Source organism: Chionomys nivalis, chromosome 11 (assembly GCF_950005125.1).
Source record: "Chionomys nivalis chromosome 11, mChiNiv1.1, whole genome shotgun sequence".
Taxonomy (NCBI): Eukaryota; Metazoa; Chordata; class Mammalia; order Rodentia; family Cricetidae; genus Chionomys; species Chionomys nivalis.
The window spans coordinates 50,508,735-50,526,494 of record NC_080096.1 but is presented as its reverse complement, the minus strand read 5'-3'; the positions used below and the strand labels follow the sequence as shown (position 1 = coordinate 50,526,494).

The following is a 17,760-nucleotide window of genomic DNA, read 5'->3' as shown; positions in this document are numbered from 1 at the left end:
GTCACTTTCTTAGACGCATTTAATAAAATAACCTCCTTTCCTGCCATAGGGTTTGTACATAAGGTGTCAGGTAGAAGTAAAGACGGGAGAGAATATTAGAGAATCATGAAAAGAGGAAGGAGCACTGGGGTATCCGGAATCAATGAGGAGTCATGGTTGTAAGGTGCAACATCAAAATCTTGGCAGGAGACTGAATTCATATAATTTTCTATCAACAATTAAAAATAGGATACATGACATGGTAGACATTTCTATGAGGAGCCATAGTTAACTTCTCTGAACATTGCTGGCTCATTGTGGAAACATACTTCGGCTTTTGTAACTTATGTGGTGTGTTGAGGCATGCTGTGTTCTGCCGTGCTCTCAGTTACTCGGTGCAGCGCAGAACAGAGGTTTTTCAACATGAACATTTCCCTGATACCCTTCATTTTACAAGTAAGTTTCAGCTTTATTTTCAATTGAGAATTAACTGTGTAGCTGGGTGAACATATGAATGAGACCATCTCTCCTCTGCCACTCATAGAGCAATGACTGTTGAGTGACTGATGCCAGAGTGCAGAAAGAAAGCCACCGTATCAATTTATTGGTATAAGCTGGTACTGTGGGGCACATGGATATCTAGGAATCATATTGGGAAATATGTGTTCACCTTGTGCACAGAAGCACAATGTTTGCCCAAGTAAAATTTGCTCTCATCTTGGGCTTGAACACTTTTAATGTTCAGAAGAGCCTTGTGCTCTCTTTAGTTTGGGAGACTCCACTTAGAGTCAGGGAAATGACATCATAGCACAGTCTTACATAGTTGCTTATCAGTTTTATTCACAGCAGGAGTTCACAGGCTACGAGATGGAGGAGAGATCTCTGTAGCAGTTTCACAAGAAACAATTTAACATCTAGAAGCAATTGCACATTTATGAAGAAGGTGGGAAGCGAACTGAAGGTACAATTTTATGATATGACTTTAATGATTTCCGTGCTGTCTCTAACCCACCTTTCATATTTACAACACTTTCTTTACAGGAGCAGCCATCATTCTCTTTGTAACTCCTAGATGAAAAGATTTATAAGTGATGTATATATGACCAATTCAGAGGGCACAGCAGTCCAGGACATGAATCCAATAACCGTAGCCTAATCTTCCCATCCTTCCCTGATCACCTTCCTTCTCTCCCTTCACATAGGAGCGGCCCCAGTGGCTCAGAGCATCACACAGTTATTCCTTTCTCTTTCTGACTTTGAAATTAGAATCTAGGGACAGCGCGGAGCTTGTAGCTGACTGGGGAAACGGTGACACCCATTCTGAAGTTCAGGCTCAGCTTCTCATTGACTGGTGGCTTGAAGGTAAATTTTTGCACAAGAGCAGTGAATAAAATAAAGAGCTCAGATCTTGCCAGTTGTTCTCCAAGGCAGGCTCGCTTTCCTGCAGAAATAAAACAGAAGATGAAGTACTTTATCAGCCGCCATTGGTGCCTTCAGGGTCTGGTATTGCCATTTTCATCCTGGATATTCTGAACAGTCACTGGGCTTTGTGTCTGGCTGTTTATTTTTGTTTCACATGTGTCAGGATCATAGGTTTTCATGTTATACAATAGCAATTAGAGGTGCCACAGGTGATAATATACCTATCGCAGATGATGACAGCTAGTATTTAAAAGATCAACCTACCACAAGAATAACTCTCTGATGGGGACCCCCACTTGGAAAAAAAACATAGGATCACTGGCTGTAGATGACTGATTGTTTCTGGCTGTAGTTTTTCTCATGTGCCAGCTATGGGTATTTTCCCCACTGCTTGTGTGTTTATCTCATGAAAAATATTCCATCTACCAGGCATACATGTAGCTGTGGATGGTCAGGAAAATGATTCAGGCTTAATTTGAATCTGTATCATCATGACAAATAGAACTATCACTAGGATACTTTTCATTACTCAGACTGACATAGGAAAGTAATAGTGTCTTCTCACAATAACAGCTAATTTTAGACTTCATAACATATTTAAAGCAAACTGGTTGCCCCCAGATGAATATCTAGTTGCCTCTAGATGAACATAAAAGGACAGTTTCCCAAGTCTTTATTGCTGATTCCAGGTCAGGCATAAAGCAATTCTAGTAGACATAACTTTCTCAGCAAAGGACTTCTCTATTTATTTGCAACCTTAAGGTTTAGCCAACTGACTCTTTATTCTTTAAGTCCTGAATTTCAATGTCCCTTTCTGTTTGAGAACCCTAGTCATCCAGAGCTATGTGTGTACTTTACTAACCAGGCCTAGTCAGTGCTACCTCCCTAGCCAGAGAGAAACTGTGTGATCATATGTCTCTGTTTTTTATTGTTTACTCAAGAAGTGCTATGTAACCCTGAAAATGTGACTCATATTTGTCCAGAGCATTTGCTGTAAGGGGAGTAGGAGAGACATACGAGAGATGCATCTAATGTGTGAGAGAGAAGTGTGGGAGAAATAGGAGGGATGTGAGAGAAGTGTGTGCGTGCGTGTGTGTGTGTGTGTGTGTGATGAAAGGGAGATGCAGTTGGATATTCAGTGAGAGAGAGGTGAAGAGATGTAGGTGAGTGAATGGGTGGATATGGAAGATGTAGCTGTATAAAGGAGAGGTGTATGTGAAGGAAGAGGTATATGGCTATGTGGAGAATGCAACTATGTGGAAAGAGATGTAACTGTGTACTTACGGAATGTGAAGGTTGCAGCTAAATGGAGAATATAACTGTGTGAAACTAGGGGTAACTGCATAGAGATGTGTGTCTCTGTAGAAGGTAGATGTAACTGCGGAGTGAGATGTAACTGTGTGAAGAGATGCAACTTTATTCAAAGATGTATGGCTGGGCAGAGAGAGAGATATATATGTGAAAAAAAAGATGCAACTGTGCAGGGAAAATGTCAAGAAAGAGAGATTGTTCACGATGAAGTAAAAGAGAAGGTTACTATCAGGAAGTGTGTGTTTGTTCCTTTTTTCTTAGGTTACCATCAGAAAGTGTGTGTTTCCCTGTTACCCTCAGATAGAAAAAGTTTAGCACTCAGAAATTTTCAAGTTGCAGTAATAAAGAGAGTTACCTTCAGAATGTGTAAGCCTTTTCCAAAAGACTCTCAGATACATAACCCTCGCTACTTTAAAGGCATCCTTTCTACAGAGCTGGATTCCTGGACTGTGAAAGAGATGCCTTAACTAGATGAGAGAATGCATGACTAGTCTCAAGGCTTTTCAAATTCATTTAATAAACATATATGATATACCACACAATGGCTGAGCCGCAAAATCATGAACTGCTTTGTAACCCTTTTGAGGAAGAGCTTAGTGATTAAGGTTACTTTCAAAGTACTGGAGATCCGATTTTAACATCCATATCAGGAGGTGCACAAACACCTGCAACTCAAGATCCAAAAGACTTATGACACCAATATTCTCTGCAGGGTAAAATCTCACTACCTAAACATACATATCTCCTTACGTCTCAATATAAAGGTAGCCCTGACTCACTTAAAAATCAAAACTGCATTTGGTTTTAGACTGTGGCTTTAAATCTAAGCATGTTTTTAGAAGAAAAATTCAGAGTTTTGGTCTCATATCCAGAGAGCCACCTGGTATGGGACAGAGGGAAAATAAAGATCTAGGGACTAAGGTTATCAAAACTCTGCTTTCAAAATTTCTACTTCTCCCCATACCTATTTTTGTCTCTGATACCTTTCTTTGAATATACATCTATCAAAATTCAAACCTTTCTCTTTTGATATGAATAATGTTTAACTTTTCCGGAGTGAACAATACATTTTCCTATAGTAATTACTTAAGGCTCCAGGAAGATGTGGCCCTACTGCAAAGACCACCCCCATTTCATATGATGCCATTCAGCTGATAGCACCACTTAAAGATCGGCTTTGAACTACAAACAGCTCAAGACAATTTTGAGGTGTCTAGATGAGATGATTCAGGCTAACAGACTACTCTATCCAGGACTTGAGACATTTTCCCATTACACAGAGTCTGGACAGCAAATGTTTCAACCTTTTCCCATTATGAAGTGACTGGACAACAATGCAACCTTTCCCTTGCAAAGGTTCTAGCTTGTTAATTGGGTTTGCTCATCCATGATAGATAGGCAACTAGAAACAGATAAAGGCTTGACATCTCTGCCTTAATTTTGTACTTGTCTCTTGTCTCAAACATTGAGTCAGATTCCTGCTCAACTCTGCAGACAGGCGTGTCCATCATTTAGTAAGTACACATCTAAACCTGGCCATCATCCCTTTCAAAGATGAAGACGCCAAGATGGGAGGATCTAAGATACAGCTATCAAACTGAGAATGGCCAGTGATCCTCATACAAAGCCCTGCAGTAGTACCCGGAAGTCTTCAGTCATTCTCTTAGAGCATCCAAGACAAACAGAGCCTTGCTTGATCCTTAAGCAGGGCCTGTCATCTAATAGAGGACAACTGCTTAGCTTTCCGTTAAGAATCTCTGCTCTGAGAGGTCCACATCCCGCAAAGAAAATGTCTCCAGGAGGAGTGGAGATTTTCTCAACACCAAGTACAAACTGCTCCACCCCTAGAAGTGGTCATTTTCTGGACACTAATGTCCTGTGTGACCAGAACTTGGATAATGATCAGAAAGATTCAGTGTGACAAAGATTATGTTGGCCTGAGTACAGAAATATGAAAATGTGTCAGGAAGCTGTCTGTTCCTCCACTCCCCATGCATCATCATAGGAAATATAAAATTAGTCATTTGTCTTGATTCATTATATTTCGCTTAATTTTCGGAGAAAACATTCGTGGGACTCATGCTCCAAATCATTTCCTATTTTAGGATTCTGGTTACATTGTCCTTCATCTTAGAGACCTTATGATACAGATGGTGAACAGATCCCATTAGGCTTGCCAGCTGTGCCCATGACAACCTTAATGTCACATGCTAGGCTTAACTATGGTGTCTCTTTTGTCCTCTTCATATGGACCTGATTACCCAACTTGTTTTTTTGTAACTTTCAATATTTTTTTTCTTAATGATCATGGAAGATGTTTTTCTAAGCATTTTTTATTTACCCTGTGGGCAGACTGGGTCTTCTGGAAGAGTATCTAGTGCTTTTAACCCAGTCACCTCTCTAGGCCCTCTGTTGACCTTCTAATGTTACTTGCCCCTCTATATTTAATCACACATGTTTATCAATAAGTGTTACAACCCATTGCTAACCAGCACTTGTTTTAAAACCACAAACATTCCAGACTTGACCATTCAAGCTGATGTTTCCTGATTTCTGAATAACAGTGTATTCCAAACATATAGGTTTTCCTTCTCCAAGACTAAATTTTGTCATTTTCCATAAGTCCCAGTTCTTTTCACCAAATAATAATATGTAGAATGCAATATGAAACACCTGATCATGAGGCTTACAGTGTCACTTATGGAGTGACAGTTCCCAGCTTGGACTAATCACTGCTCTGTCCTCTATTCTGTCTCTAGAGATTTTGATCACCACCAATCAGAGCACAGGATGAGATGTAAAGCAGGAGAGCAAAGATTCTCTAAGCCACTGACCTCATGTGGGAACCCGTGAGCAGTAACAGTTTCTTATTAAATGATGCAGTTTGTGATGCTAACTGATAGAAAGGACATGGACATAAGACCCTGCTCTATTAGTTCTTGGGACCTGTGATCCTGAATAAGAAAGAACTCCCTGTGTATCTCTCTTCTTTGGAATCTGCTTATGGGGGGAAAGTAAACATTTATTCCTTTTCTTCCTGAGTATTAATAACTGTATTTGTGGTGATTATCTGACACAACTGGCCTGTTAAATAAAGTGTGTAGTTTAGACTAAATGGCAACATTTTAAATGACTGTAGATGTGGTCTCTGTTGGTTGTTACTTTCATTTTACAACTGGTATAGATGGGAGAATTCTTTGAACTGGGTGAGGTAAGAGGCCTCTATGGGAAGAGAATTTTGCATTATAGTGAGGAGAAGGCTTGTTCATGGGTAGCAATGGGCCTGGAGGTACTGTAGAACAATGGTCTTGTACCCCATAAAGATTTGTCATTTGCATTGGTTTAATAAAATGCTTATTGGCCTGTAGCCAGGCAGGAAGTATAAGTGGGGTAAAGAGAATAGTAGAATTCTGGGAAGAGGAAAGGCTCAGTCTACAGTCATCACCCAGATGCAGAGGAAGCAAGGTGAGAATGCCTCACTGATAAAAGGTACCAAGCCACATGGCTAACACAGACAAAAATTATGGGTTAATTTAGGATGTAAGAGTTCGTTAATAAGAAGCCTGAGCTAATAGGCCAACAGTTTATAATTAATGGAGGCTCTGTGTATTTCTTTGGGACTGAATGGCTGGGGGACCAGGCAGGGACAGAAACCTCTGTCAACATGGAAAAACATCTTCCCATGGAAGCCATGATGATGATCTACTCTCGTTCTTCTCACCATAGTCTTAGGAATGATCACACAGGGCATTTAATTGAAATGTAAAAAGGACCATATTTCTAGCCTCTCCATATTTTATGGATCTGATTCATTAACATAGAATAGTTGATTAAGTGAAATATGTGTCTGAGCTTTTGTCTTTACAATTTTAATTATATTATATATTATAATTTTTATAAATAGGAAGAAGGGACAGAGTCTCTATATCTTATCAGCTCTCCTATTAAAGTGAGTTGTGAACAGTGAGCAAAGGGACAGACAGTCCCAGATGGAAAGACAAAGAGGTCAGAACAAACCCAGGGCAGCCCAGCCCCAAGAAACACCAGCTCTGGATCAACACTAGCTGTGTAGGCAAATGTAGTCTCTTCCTGGTCTGAACCTCTGCATCATGAGAAGCAACACTGCCTTAGATAATCAGGCAAACTTAATGATCATATCAAGCATTTCAGTGTGCCTTATTGCAGCATTTAGGCACCATCTGCAGACAGGGTTAGGAAACACAAGTTTCTGTGTGAGAAAACCTGGTGGACACTGAGCTCTGAGAGAAGCACATTTGTCTAGGTCTGTGTCCTTTTCTCTGCAGTGCTCACTGACTGCAGCTTGGAAGGCTGCAGTGGGATGCATGCTCCAAGGGGCAGCTCTGCTTCATCTCCTGTCCCACACTTTCCTGCTCTCAGGTTGTTTGTTTTTGTTGGTTAAAGGTTAGAAAACAGATATGATATTAAAGAATTGCCAAATTACATATAGAAGTCAATATCTAGAATATACCAGAACATTTGACAATGGATTCCACACTACTACCACTACAGTCTTTAGAAAGAGTCATCACTGCATACCCTTTCCTGCATGTCAGATGGTGCAGCAGATGCATGTACTAACTACATTTAACAAAGGCATTCCAATTAAAAAAAAAGACCTATTCAGGGAGGGTTCATGGGATAGAATCCTATTTACTTAAGCAAATGCCAGTTAAAACTATCTAACAACTAAAAACATTAAAATTCAACTCTCTTCTATGTAAGGAGGCATCCCTTAAAAAGAACTGCTACACAATGGCAGAAATTCAGCTTTGTTGTTCTCAGCAAGAGGCATGGATTAGGCCTTTGTTGTCAGTGAGGTAGGAAACAGAACAAAGGAAGTTGAAATCTCCATCAGAAGCGAGGAGGGATTCACTGTATGTGTCTATATATGTGGGTACTGACTGAAACCAGCTGCAAAATGGAGATATATGGGAAGGCCCATCTGTAAGGATTCCAGAAAGAAGAAAAGGGATAAGGTGGAGCTCTGAACCCCCTCCTGCTCATCAGAACTCACCCATTGAGAATGGCAGAAAAGATTCTCTCTTCCTAAACTCTCCATTCTCCAAAAAGTGCTCCGGATTGAAAACGTCTGGGGTGGCCCATTCGTTGGGGTCCATGTGCAGTGCAGTCAAATTGGTCTGGAGGATGGAGCCCTAGGGAAGGCAGCAAAGACTCAAATAACGTATGGACTAGACACACAGAGGGTTGGTGGTTAACAGACTTCCAAGCCTCAGTCTACTTACCTTCGGCAGATAGAATCCAGCCAGCGTAGTGTCAACTGTCACTTCCCTGGGAAGATTCAGAGGGATGATATTTCCCATCCTCTGCACCTCATGGACAACAGCATTGGTGTAGGGCATGGAGTCTCGGTCATTCAGGCTGGGCTGCTTCTTCGGGCCAATCACTTTGTCAATTTCAGCCTGGACTTTTTCTTCAAGGAAACGGGAGGCTCCATTAAGTTTTAAATTTTAATGCTTTCTTCCAAAGATAGAAAAAGCCATCTTCCAAACTTATTTGCTTTTATTTCATCTAGTGTCCTGATTGTGATGAATTAAAAATTCCCTATCTCTTAGGAAGCCTGATTTAGGAAACTGTAAACTCTATAACTTTCTTCAAGCCTACAGCATAACTATTTATATTTATATAATATATATATATTTCCATATATCCTGAAATAATAATCAGGATGGCCATGGCTAAGCTCATATCAGTATCTATTCAGACTTCTAAAAATAAATAGATTTAACTGAATAGATTATCATCAGTACACTTTTTTTCTCCTTGCAGAGACTGTGATTTCTAAGTTAAGGACATCAACAGAGTTCTTGTCTGGTAAGGACCAATTTCCTTTATCAGAATTGGGAAATCTTGGTTGTATCATCATGCCACAAGGTGGAAAGAACCAGTTTAGCTCCTCTTTCTAAAGCACAAATTCCCTTCATTACAGGAAATTACATCCTCACACCATCACATTGGTAATTAAGTTTCAATGAGTTTATAAAGGAAGACACAAACATTGAGACCACAGCGTATCTGCAGACTAATTTCTCAAGGATATGTGCTATAATGGGCAGTGAATTGCAATGCGTTTCTGGGCAGCATTGATGATCAAACTAGAAATATTTTATGGGCATTGGTTTCTTCATCTGATTATTGAGAAAAAATCAGTTTTATCACAAGAGGATTTTAAAATTTACGTAAATTGGTATAATCACGATAACACATGATATCAATATCTTCACTATCTTAGAGCAGTAGAGACTCAGCTGTTTACCTGCTTCTCTAGCTAAAGAAGTCATTTCCCAGGTTCCTTACAGAGCAAATGCGACAGAACTAAAACATAAGCAGACATGGGACAAAAGCTTGTAGAGACAATGTCCCCTTCCTTCTCCAGTTCCCTCCCTGGGGTGCAAAGGAGGTTCTCATGGGAGCCACTGCAGAGTCTGCGAGCCTCATCTGGGCTCACCACTGCCACAATGTAAAAGAATTTGGGATTCAGGTCTTTTACAAGGTCCGCCATGGCTCTTTCTCTTAAGAGAGAAATATAAATGTCTAATGTTGGCAGTACTGTACATATAAAAGAATCAAATGGGAATAAAATTTATATAAATCAGATTTCAAAAACTCTGATGATTTTGAGTTACGGCAAATTCATGTTCATGATCACCTTTAATTTTCAACCTTTTTGCCTCCATCTCTTAAGCATTTTGATTAATGATGTGGGCTGTTAATCATAGCTCTTTTTGCAGTTTTTAATTTCTATTAAGATTAAATATATGTTGAGAGATATTCGATCATACCGTGAATCCCAAGTTTGCATTTGCATTAATTAAATAGAATTAACCTAAGGTTGGGAGCTAAGTTAGCAACTAGTTCACAGAAAGTAACAATAGATTATCAGAGTGCATCTCAAAGAGATAGACAGATGCACCAGAAGTATTTTAGAGGGGTTTTGGGTGGTTTGACTTTTTTTTGTTTTGTTTTGTTTTGGTGGAGGAGAGGGATGTGCTTTTGGGAGTCACTAGCTATGAGAGAAGGTTAGCTAGCTGCTACTCAACCTCTCTGTGCTTGCAGGTTTTCACCTCAGTCTTTGACTCTGGAATCTTACTTCTAAATAGAATGATAGAGATGTAGTTAAAGCTACTTTTAGCAGCAGTGGCAGAGCCAGTGCCTGTGGGAACAGAATTCCTGCAGGCTGTGCCCTGAGTGGCTGGGCTACTGACATAGAAGCAGAAAGGTGACTGAATTGCAGCTGCTGACCGAAAAGGCAGTAGATTGAAGGGCAGCCACTGTACTGAAGTTGAAACAACACATTTATCTACATTGCTGTATAAGTAATGACAGGACCAGTTGATCTTGCAGAGCAAGCTATCTCTTCACAATCCATGCTTTATCTCTCTTATATTCTACTTTCTATGTCTACATATTGAACTATTCTAGAGAATTTATATAGTTTAATATACAGGACTTTTGTCTTCCATATTCATGCATGCATCAAGATGTTTTTCTTCAAGGACTGAACTTTACTCATGGCCCATGAGTATCCTGGATACTTCAACTGTTGACTACTGTTAATACTATAAAATGAACACAAATTAAACTTCTATCAATTAATATACTGGATGGGGAGATGGCTTAGCATTTATGACCAAACCGGATGATGTGTGATTGAGCTTGGGAAACCACATGCTAGAAAGATCAACTTCCATAAATTATTCTTTAATCTTCATATGTACACAGGAAAAGACAGCATACAAATGTGCAAATGTGCAGACTATCTATTTATCTATATCTATCTATCTATCTATCTATCTATCTATCTATCTATCTATGTATATATAAAGAGCTTTTAGAAATATAGTAATATATTCTGGAATCTTTGTTTCAGAAGGCTAGCCTGAAACATAAATCAATAAGCTTTAAGAATCTTAAAAATGGAACTTTCATGAAGAAAGGCATTTTAGATAGTAACCCAGATATGCATAACATAGATACAGATGGTATATTTAATATGTATTAATATAATTTGTGTGTGTGTGTGTGTGTGTATAAGTTAGAGTATATTGGTTACCATACAAGCATGAGAACAAGGTGGAATTACAGAACAGAGTTAAGAAAGCCAGGTATGGTCGTCTGTATTGTTTGTTGTCCTAACACTTGTGAGGCAGAGACAGGATTATCCCTGGTCTGGCAGAGGGGCACACATGACAAGACATTAGATACCAGAATAAATAATTAGGACAGTACTCAAACTGGAAAGGATTGTTACAAAGCAAGGAGGGTGTGAAAGGGTGTGAATGAATGTTGTGTGGTAAATTCACGCTCTGTGGCGCATACCACAATGTGAATTGACTTCTCTCTTTCTTCTGAGCTTCAAGATTGTTGAAGGTACAGACTGGAATATCTGCACTCCTGGGATCATCATAGTCCTCACAGAACATGTGAAGGATGTGCTGTTTTCCGAGTGCACATCCCCTTACATATGCTCCTCCTCCTCCTCCCACTCCCGCATCCTATCTTCTGAACCCATTCTGCCTTGGTTAGATGCTGTCACCACATCTCACCTTGGATTTCTGGATAGACCGCCATGTAGAGCAGAGCCCAGCGCATGGTCGTGGATGTTGTCTCTGTTCCAGCAAGGAAGAGGTCCAGAGTGCTGCAGATGAGGTTTTCTTCATTGAAACTTGTAGTAGTTTTGTCGGGGTGCTAGAAAAAACAGTGTGTGTTTGTTTACTCATAAGATTTTTGACTGTCTCATAACACTGGTCCTCACCCTGAGGAATCAATTGCATTAAGTCATTCAGAGTGATGCTCCCTTTGATATTCTACAGGTGACTTTGCTGATACCAGAAACATGAATTTTCTGTGTTCATTGATTCTCCAATCTGCATCATGTTGCAAAATCAAACTGCACTGATTCCATCACTAGTTCTTTATGACAAACATCACCTTTCTCACTTCCTCTAGAAGTATCAGTTTGTTAATACTGCTCTTAATAATGTTGTTTTCGTACCTGTATTTCATATGGTAAAGGATTTGCCTTCTCCTCTGGGCTTAAATATCGCTTCTATCAATATTATGCTAGGAATATGAAATAAGAGAAAAGATAATAAACACACACACACATTTACCATTGTGCCCCAGCAAGAGAAGGAGCCCATAATCCAGAGAGTTGAAGCTTCCATGACAAATTCAGTGATATGTATTTGCCAGAGGCCTGCTAGGATCAATAGGATAAAAACTTACATTTCACAGTATGGTTTGAATCCAACATGTTCCCCCACACACTCATGTTTTAAATACTGGTTCCTTGCACTGATAGTATTTGGGGAAGTTCTTAGAAATAGGAAGATAGCATCTAGCTGACAGGAGTGATGGTAGCTCTTAGAGTTACACCCAACCCATGGCTCCTTCCTTGCTTGCTGTTTCCTAATGCACTGTGATGTGAAAGCCTCCACCATACCCTTCTGCTTTATGAGCTGAGCTGCTTTGCCACTCACTTTGATGAACTGAAATGTTCTGAAATTGGCCAGATGACATTTTTGCTTTATTCAGTAGTTGCTTCTACATATTGTTGCTACAATGATGCAAAACTAGATAATGTGTTCCCTCAGTGTCTTCTTGCCTTGTTCTATTATTGAATAGTACTCATATGGAGTCCAGAGAAAGGTATGTGTCTCACCCATATATGAAAGTTAACCTGTATGATTTACTTAGCTGAAGTTAGTCTGTTTCAGTGGCGCCCCAGTTGGGGAGGGTAACCAGGCCTGGACCAGTAAAATAAAGCTCTAACATTTAATTGCTACATTTATTTTTTATCTAACTCCTTCAGATATGGGAGAAGGACCAAGGAAATAAATAATATGAAAGAATCTAGGCATTTCTAGGACCTCAAGCCAAATGGTAGCAAATCCTTTATTCTAAATCTTTATTTTAAAGACCCAAACAACCTAACATTACATTACCATGCATTTATAAAATGTTATTCCTATGTTTTACTTCTAAGGGTATGTTAGGTAATGATCTACAAAGATGTTCATCTTGTCATCTTTGCAACCATGACATGTTACCTGATGCACAAAAATAGATCTTGAGGATATGATTCATTTCAGGAGGAAAGGTTATCCTGAGTTATTCTTATGAGAGGGGCCTCCAGAGTTAGAACAGGAGAAATGAGATGTAAAAGGATCAGAAAGGAAAGAGATGATATAATTTCAGCACTGAAGATGGAGCAGGGAACCACAGCAACAAACATCAATGTCCCCTAGGAGATGGGAGACACAAGGCAATGACGTTTCTTTTGTTTCCCAAAGTTGGTTGCCTGGCTGGCAGGATTACAGGAACGATCTAGAACTATGAGAGAATAAATCTCTGCTATACTAAAATACTACTTTTGTGCTAGACTACTGCTCAATCAATTGGAAGCTATTCTACACCACCCTTTCTATAAGAAGACCCAGGAACTGTCTTCCCCACCTTTGTCATTTCCTTGAGGAAAGCATCAATGAAGTCTTTCGGCTCATCAGGGTTCCAGTTTCGGCGGTGTTTGTCAACTATATTAGAAACATACGACTTCAATTCTCTCCAGGTAGCCAGTGTTGTTTGGTGTGATCCGGGAAGATATCTCATTAACCATGGGAAGATGTTATAGAGCTAAGTAGGGAGAAGAAAATGATCATGGAGACAACAAAAAATCACTTTGCATTTCAAGACAGTCTTTACTTTACCTCTTAATCTCCTACACTGGAACATCTGGACTGCTGTTTTTCTTCATACCCACTGGTGAGCATTTCAGTACTCCCAAGCAAAGTATACTAGGTTCAGACCACTTCTCCCTGGTCCAACTCTTTCCTATCTAGGACACACATTGGCATAGCATTCAGTAGCTGTCCCAATTTTGATTCTAATGTCATCAAAGACAATGTAGGGTCAAAGGTTGGAATCTGAGATCAGACTGGGAAGCATGTAAGGTCGGGGAGATAGCCCCACCTGCAGTGGCTACAATTTGAACTTACCAACTGAAATTAACCTGAAATTTGATATTTCTGAGTCTGAAATCATGGACTGGATTATGGAGCTAACCTTCTGTGGTTCATTGTTGTAGAATCGAGAAATTCTGACATTACAGGGGTGTATGTGACATGCAGAGGGGTATTCCTGCTGCAGCATAGTGATTGGTACTCAGGGATCCCTGAAGGAGTGAAAGGAGGTGTTGTAATTTAGAAAAAGTGGCATGCAAGAGAAAGGCGCCATGTGAAAGAGCCCAGGTGGAGAGGTTTTATTTATTTATTTTTTAATTGGGACAAAATAAATGGGGAAAGGGGTCAGGGGAGAGCAGAGACCAACTTCTGAGGACAGGAGTGGCATAAAAGAATAAAGAGGGAGGGAGGGAGAGAGAGGGAGAAAGAGAGAGAGACAGAAAGAGGGAGAGACACACACAGAGAGAGATGGGAGATGGGAACAAGGTGAATGTGCACAGGAGGTGCTCTTAGTGGTTACAGCTGAGGACATATACCCCAATGTCAGGCTAGTACAGATGCCTGAGTACTAATAGCAGGTCCTCTTGCTTCCCATACATGTGGGATACATTCCCACCTGAGAGTCTTAGCAGGAGTTTTAATCTAGGAAGTCTTGATGGTGTGAGAATATGTGCCCTAATCATAAAATGTTAAGGTAATTCTGGCCTGCAGATTGTTACCTACAGAATAAAAAGAGCATCTGTGAAGACAATTCTGAATATAGGAGATGCTTGCTTCAGTACAGACTCAGCAACAACATGCTCCAAAGGCAAAACAAGAGCCCATGGGCTCATCTCACCTCCTCCATGCATGTAATAAGCTAAAGGCAAAACAGGAGCCCACAGGCTCAGCTCATCTTCTCCATGCATATAACCAGCAGCCTCCAAATTTTATGACCCAGAATGCAGTTGGGTCAGTTGTCTCTTCTTTATGGTTTCTCTTTTGACATTTTTCTTTTACATTTGCAAATTTTTTAAGTGGACACTGTTTTTCCTTAACTGTTATTATTACATTTTTAGTTTTTATTCTTTTTCATGAATTCATGTAGCACCATTTATCTATAACATTTCTCATCCATAAATCATTTCTATAACCTATGATATTCCCTTGCATTTAGCATATTTTGAATTTAGTGAGTTTTTAAAGTAATACTTTTATATTTTACTTATTTTTTATATTTATTTTATTTTATTTCTCAACTTTTTTCATTACTGAGTAATATTTTTGACGCCCCCTTAAGTCGCTTGTATTTTTCTCTTCTCTCTCATAACATTTCTTTCCACTCCTTATTATTGAACTTTGCCTGTCTTCTTTTTCTCCATTTCCTGATCTCCTCCCTTTATCTCACTTATTTACTCTTTCCACACTTACCTTCAATAATTTTGTCTTCCTAGAAAATTACAAGGAGCCTTCAGATTATCATTTCAACAGAGACATGATAGTGAACTATCAACGATTTTAAGTGTGTTTTTAGATCTGTATAGTTTAATATTGCTGCTGGAGGAGTTTGCTTCTACTTGCAAAATGATACTTGCCTTTGAGAACAGGCTGCTCAATATGAAGATCCTTTCAAAGAATCCAGAAGAGATATCCCTATCAATAGATGCGGACATTAAAACAAATGCATGAAACAAAAAGGGAAAGATGATGCCTCAAAAAAATCATAACTCAAATAACACATATTTCGAAGACCCTGAAATACGTCAAATGTTGGGTGCCCAAGCATTTTCTGATCAAGATGATCGGAGGTTGAAAGGAAATACAAAGAGGCAAAGGAGTCCAGTGTGGGCTCTAGAGGTGAAAGTCAGCCAAGTGGAGGAAACAGGGGAAGGGAGGAGAGAGAGGCAGCATAAAGATAAAAACTGAGCAGAACAGAAAAAAAAAAAAAAAAAAAAAAACAGCAAGGAAACTGAGATTTTTATAAAAACAAGCAAAAAACAAATAGAAGGCAATTTTAAAGTTGAATCAAAACCAAAACCAAGACAAAATGAGATAAAAACAAACAAAAATCTACTGCGGAAAACACCAACAACAGTCTCCACCCAAGAGAAGATCCGGAAGGGAGAATTGCTGATGAGAAGCTGCACTCTAAGAACAGTAACAAAGAATAGGAATAATAACCACAGGCAGAATGAAGAACTGTCATATGATCAAGAAACCTAGACATGCGCAGGACTTTATTTCAGAAGCTGAGCAAAAAAGTAAAGGGATGAAAAATGAATTCAATGAAATTACAGGAGAAAGTTTCCCAAGTCAGAGAAATGAAAAGACGTTCAAATACAAGAGTCATTTAGATCCCCAAATAAACATGAGTAAATCAGAACATCTCCATCAAAACTGTAAAAGAAAGCAGCAATATTTACATTTTAAAGGAGATGGCTCAGTTAGTAAAAGTGTTGGCTGCACAAGCCTGACACCCACATGCACACCCCTAAAAGAGATGTAATTAAATTTCAAAAATTAAGTTCTAATGGAAATATTCCCACTGACACGCAATGACTGAAATGACCATCAGGACAGCCTGAAGAAGATACTTAAGTGAGAGCTGAACACAGAGAAGGAAGAAAGATGAGTCTCAATCATGAGAGCACAGGGAAGAATAAATGGTATGAGAACAGCTGGATAAAGAAGGGCCAGGAAGGAATCCATCGTGTCTAGCACAGTAAACAAGCAAATGCTTAGTAGTAGTTGATGGAAAGTAAAAAACCAAATAATCCAAGCAGCCAGAAAAAAAAATAATAAAACTGATGGAATTACCATGACTAATCAACCTCTCTCCATAATAACCTGAAACAACACAGGAAGCAAAGAGAAACTGGAAACAAGCTATTTTGATGTTAAAACAAAATTAGCTAGAGGAGATAAAGAAAACCACTACCTGTTAATAAGAGGAACAATTCATTGGTTAGAACAATTCTAAATACGCATGCATCATAATTTGTGACTCCTAATTTCATAAGACAAATATCAATGAATCTGAAGTTCAGACAGATTCTCATGAAATAATTATGGTAATGTCAGTATTCCACTTCTATTCCTGCATAGGTTATCCCAAGCAAAATTTAACAGAGAAGCTTCAAAGCTGAACTGCATGAATCAAATACACTTAACAGACATCTAAAGAGTATACCATCCAAATGAAACCAAGAATATTTGCTTCTTAGCTGCACCTGGAATTTTTCTCTAAAATAAGACCCAAATCTTAGCAAATACAAAAGAATGAAATAATCTGTTATATCCAAATAGACTATGGTGTAATAAAAACTTAAAAAATCAATAGCAAGAAACACTACAGAAACTACACAAACACATAGACTAATAAATTGTTGAGTGAACATACCTCATTGAAAAAATATGGAAAAAACTGTCAAGCTCCTAGAACCAAATAAAGATGAAAGTTCAACCTACCAGATCATTTCTGAGACATCTGATGCAATTCTAAGAGGAACATTTGTATAGGAATGAGCACAGGGACAGACAACCCAACAACATGGAAGGTAAAGATTTATGTCTAAATAAAAACACAAGAAAAATGAGTGGATGTGGCAGCATGAACAATTAAAATATTCACAATAGTGTTATTAATACAAACTTTAGCTTAGAAACAACAGGATGTCTAACCACTGAGAAAATATTAATAAACAATGACAACAGGTTAGTAAAGAGAAGCACGTACACAGGATTATAGCTAGAAAGTATGCTTGTAGTTTGCATGTGAGGTGTGAAGTGGCAAGAGAGAAATAAAAGTCAAAGTCAGCAATAAGATCTTCATACTTAAAAAAGAGAAAGCCGGGCGGTGGTGGCACACGCCTTTAATCCCAGCACTTGGGAGGCAGAGGCAGGCGGATCTCTGTGAGTTGGAGACCAGCCTGGTCTACAAGAGCTAGTTCCAGGACAGGCTCCAAAACCACAGAGAAACCCTGTCTCGAAAAACCAATAAATAAATAAATAAATAAATAAATAAATAAATAAATAAATAAATAAGAGAAGCATTTGGATATGCATGGCT

At 39.0% G+C, this 17,760-nt stretch overlaps 1 protein-coding gene across 2 annotated transcripts in view; it reads right to left on the bottom strand.

Annotated features, from left to right (window-relative positions):
* Positions 1–807: 807 nt before the first annotated feature.
* Positions 808–17,760, bottom strand: part of LOC130883811 (cytochrome P450 2J3-like) — a 37,581-nt gene continuing 20,628 nt past the window's right edge. The window contains exons 5-9 of one of the 2 annotated variants that reach the window (XM_057784598.1): positions 13,210–13,386; positions 11,298–11,439; positions 7,977–8,164; positions 7,748–7,886; positions 808–1,420 (exon numbers count right to left, since the gene is read on the bottom strand). In XM_057784598.1, the coding sequence (XP_057640581.1) occupies positions 1,242–1,420; positions 7,748–7,886; positions 7,977–8,164; positions 11,298–11,439; positions 13,210–13,386 (825 nt within the window). In that variant the 3' untranslated portion in view covers positions 808–1,241. The remainder of the gene's footprint in view (positions 1,421–7,747; positions 7,887–7,976; positions 8,165–11,297; positions 11,440–13,209; positions 13,387–17,760) is intronic. The other variant, XM_057784599.1, reaches the window with a different exon arrangement.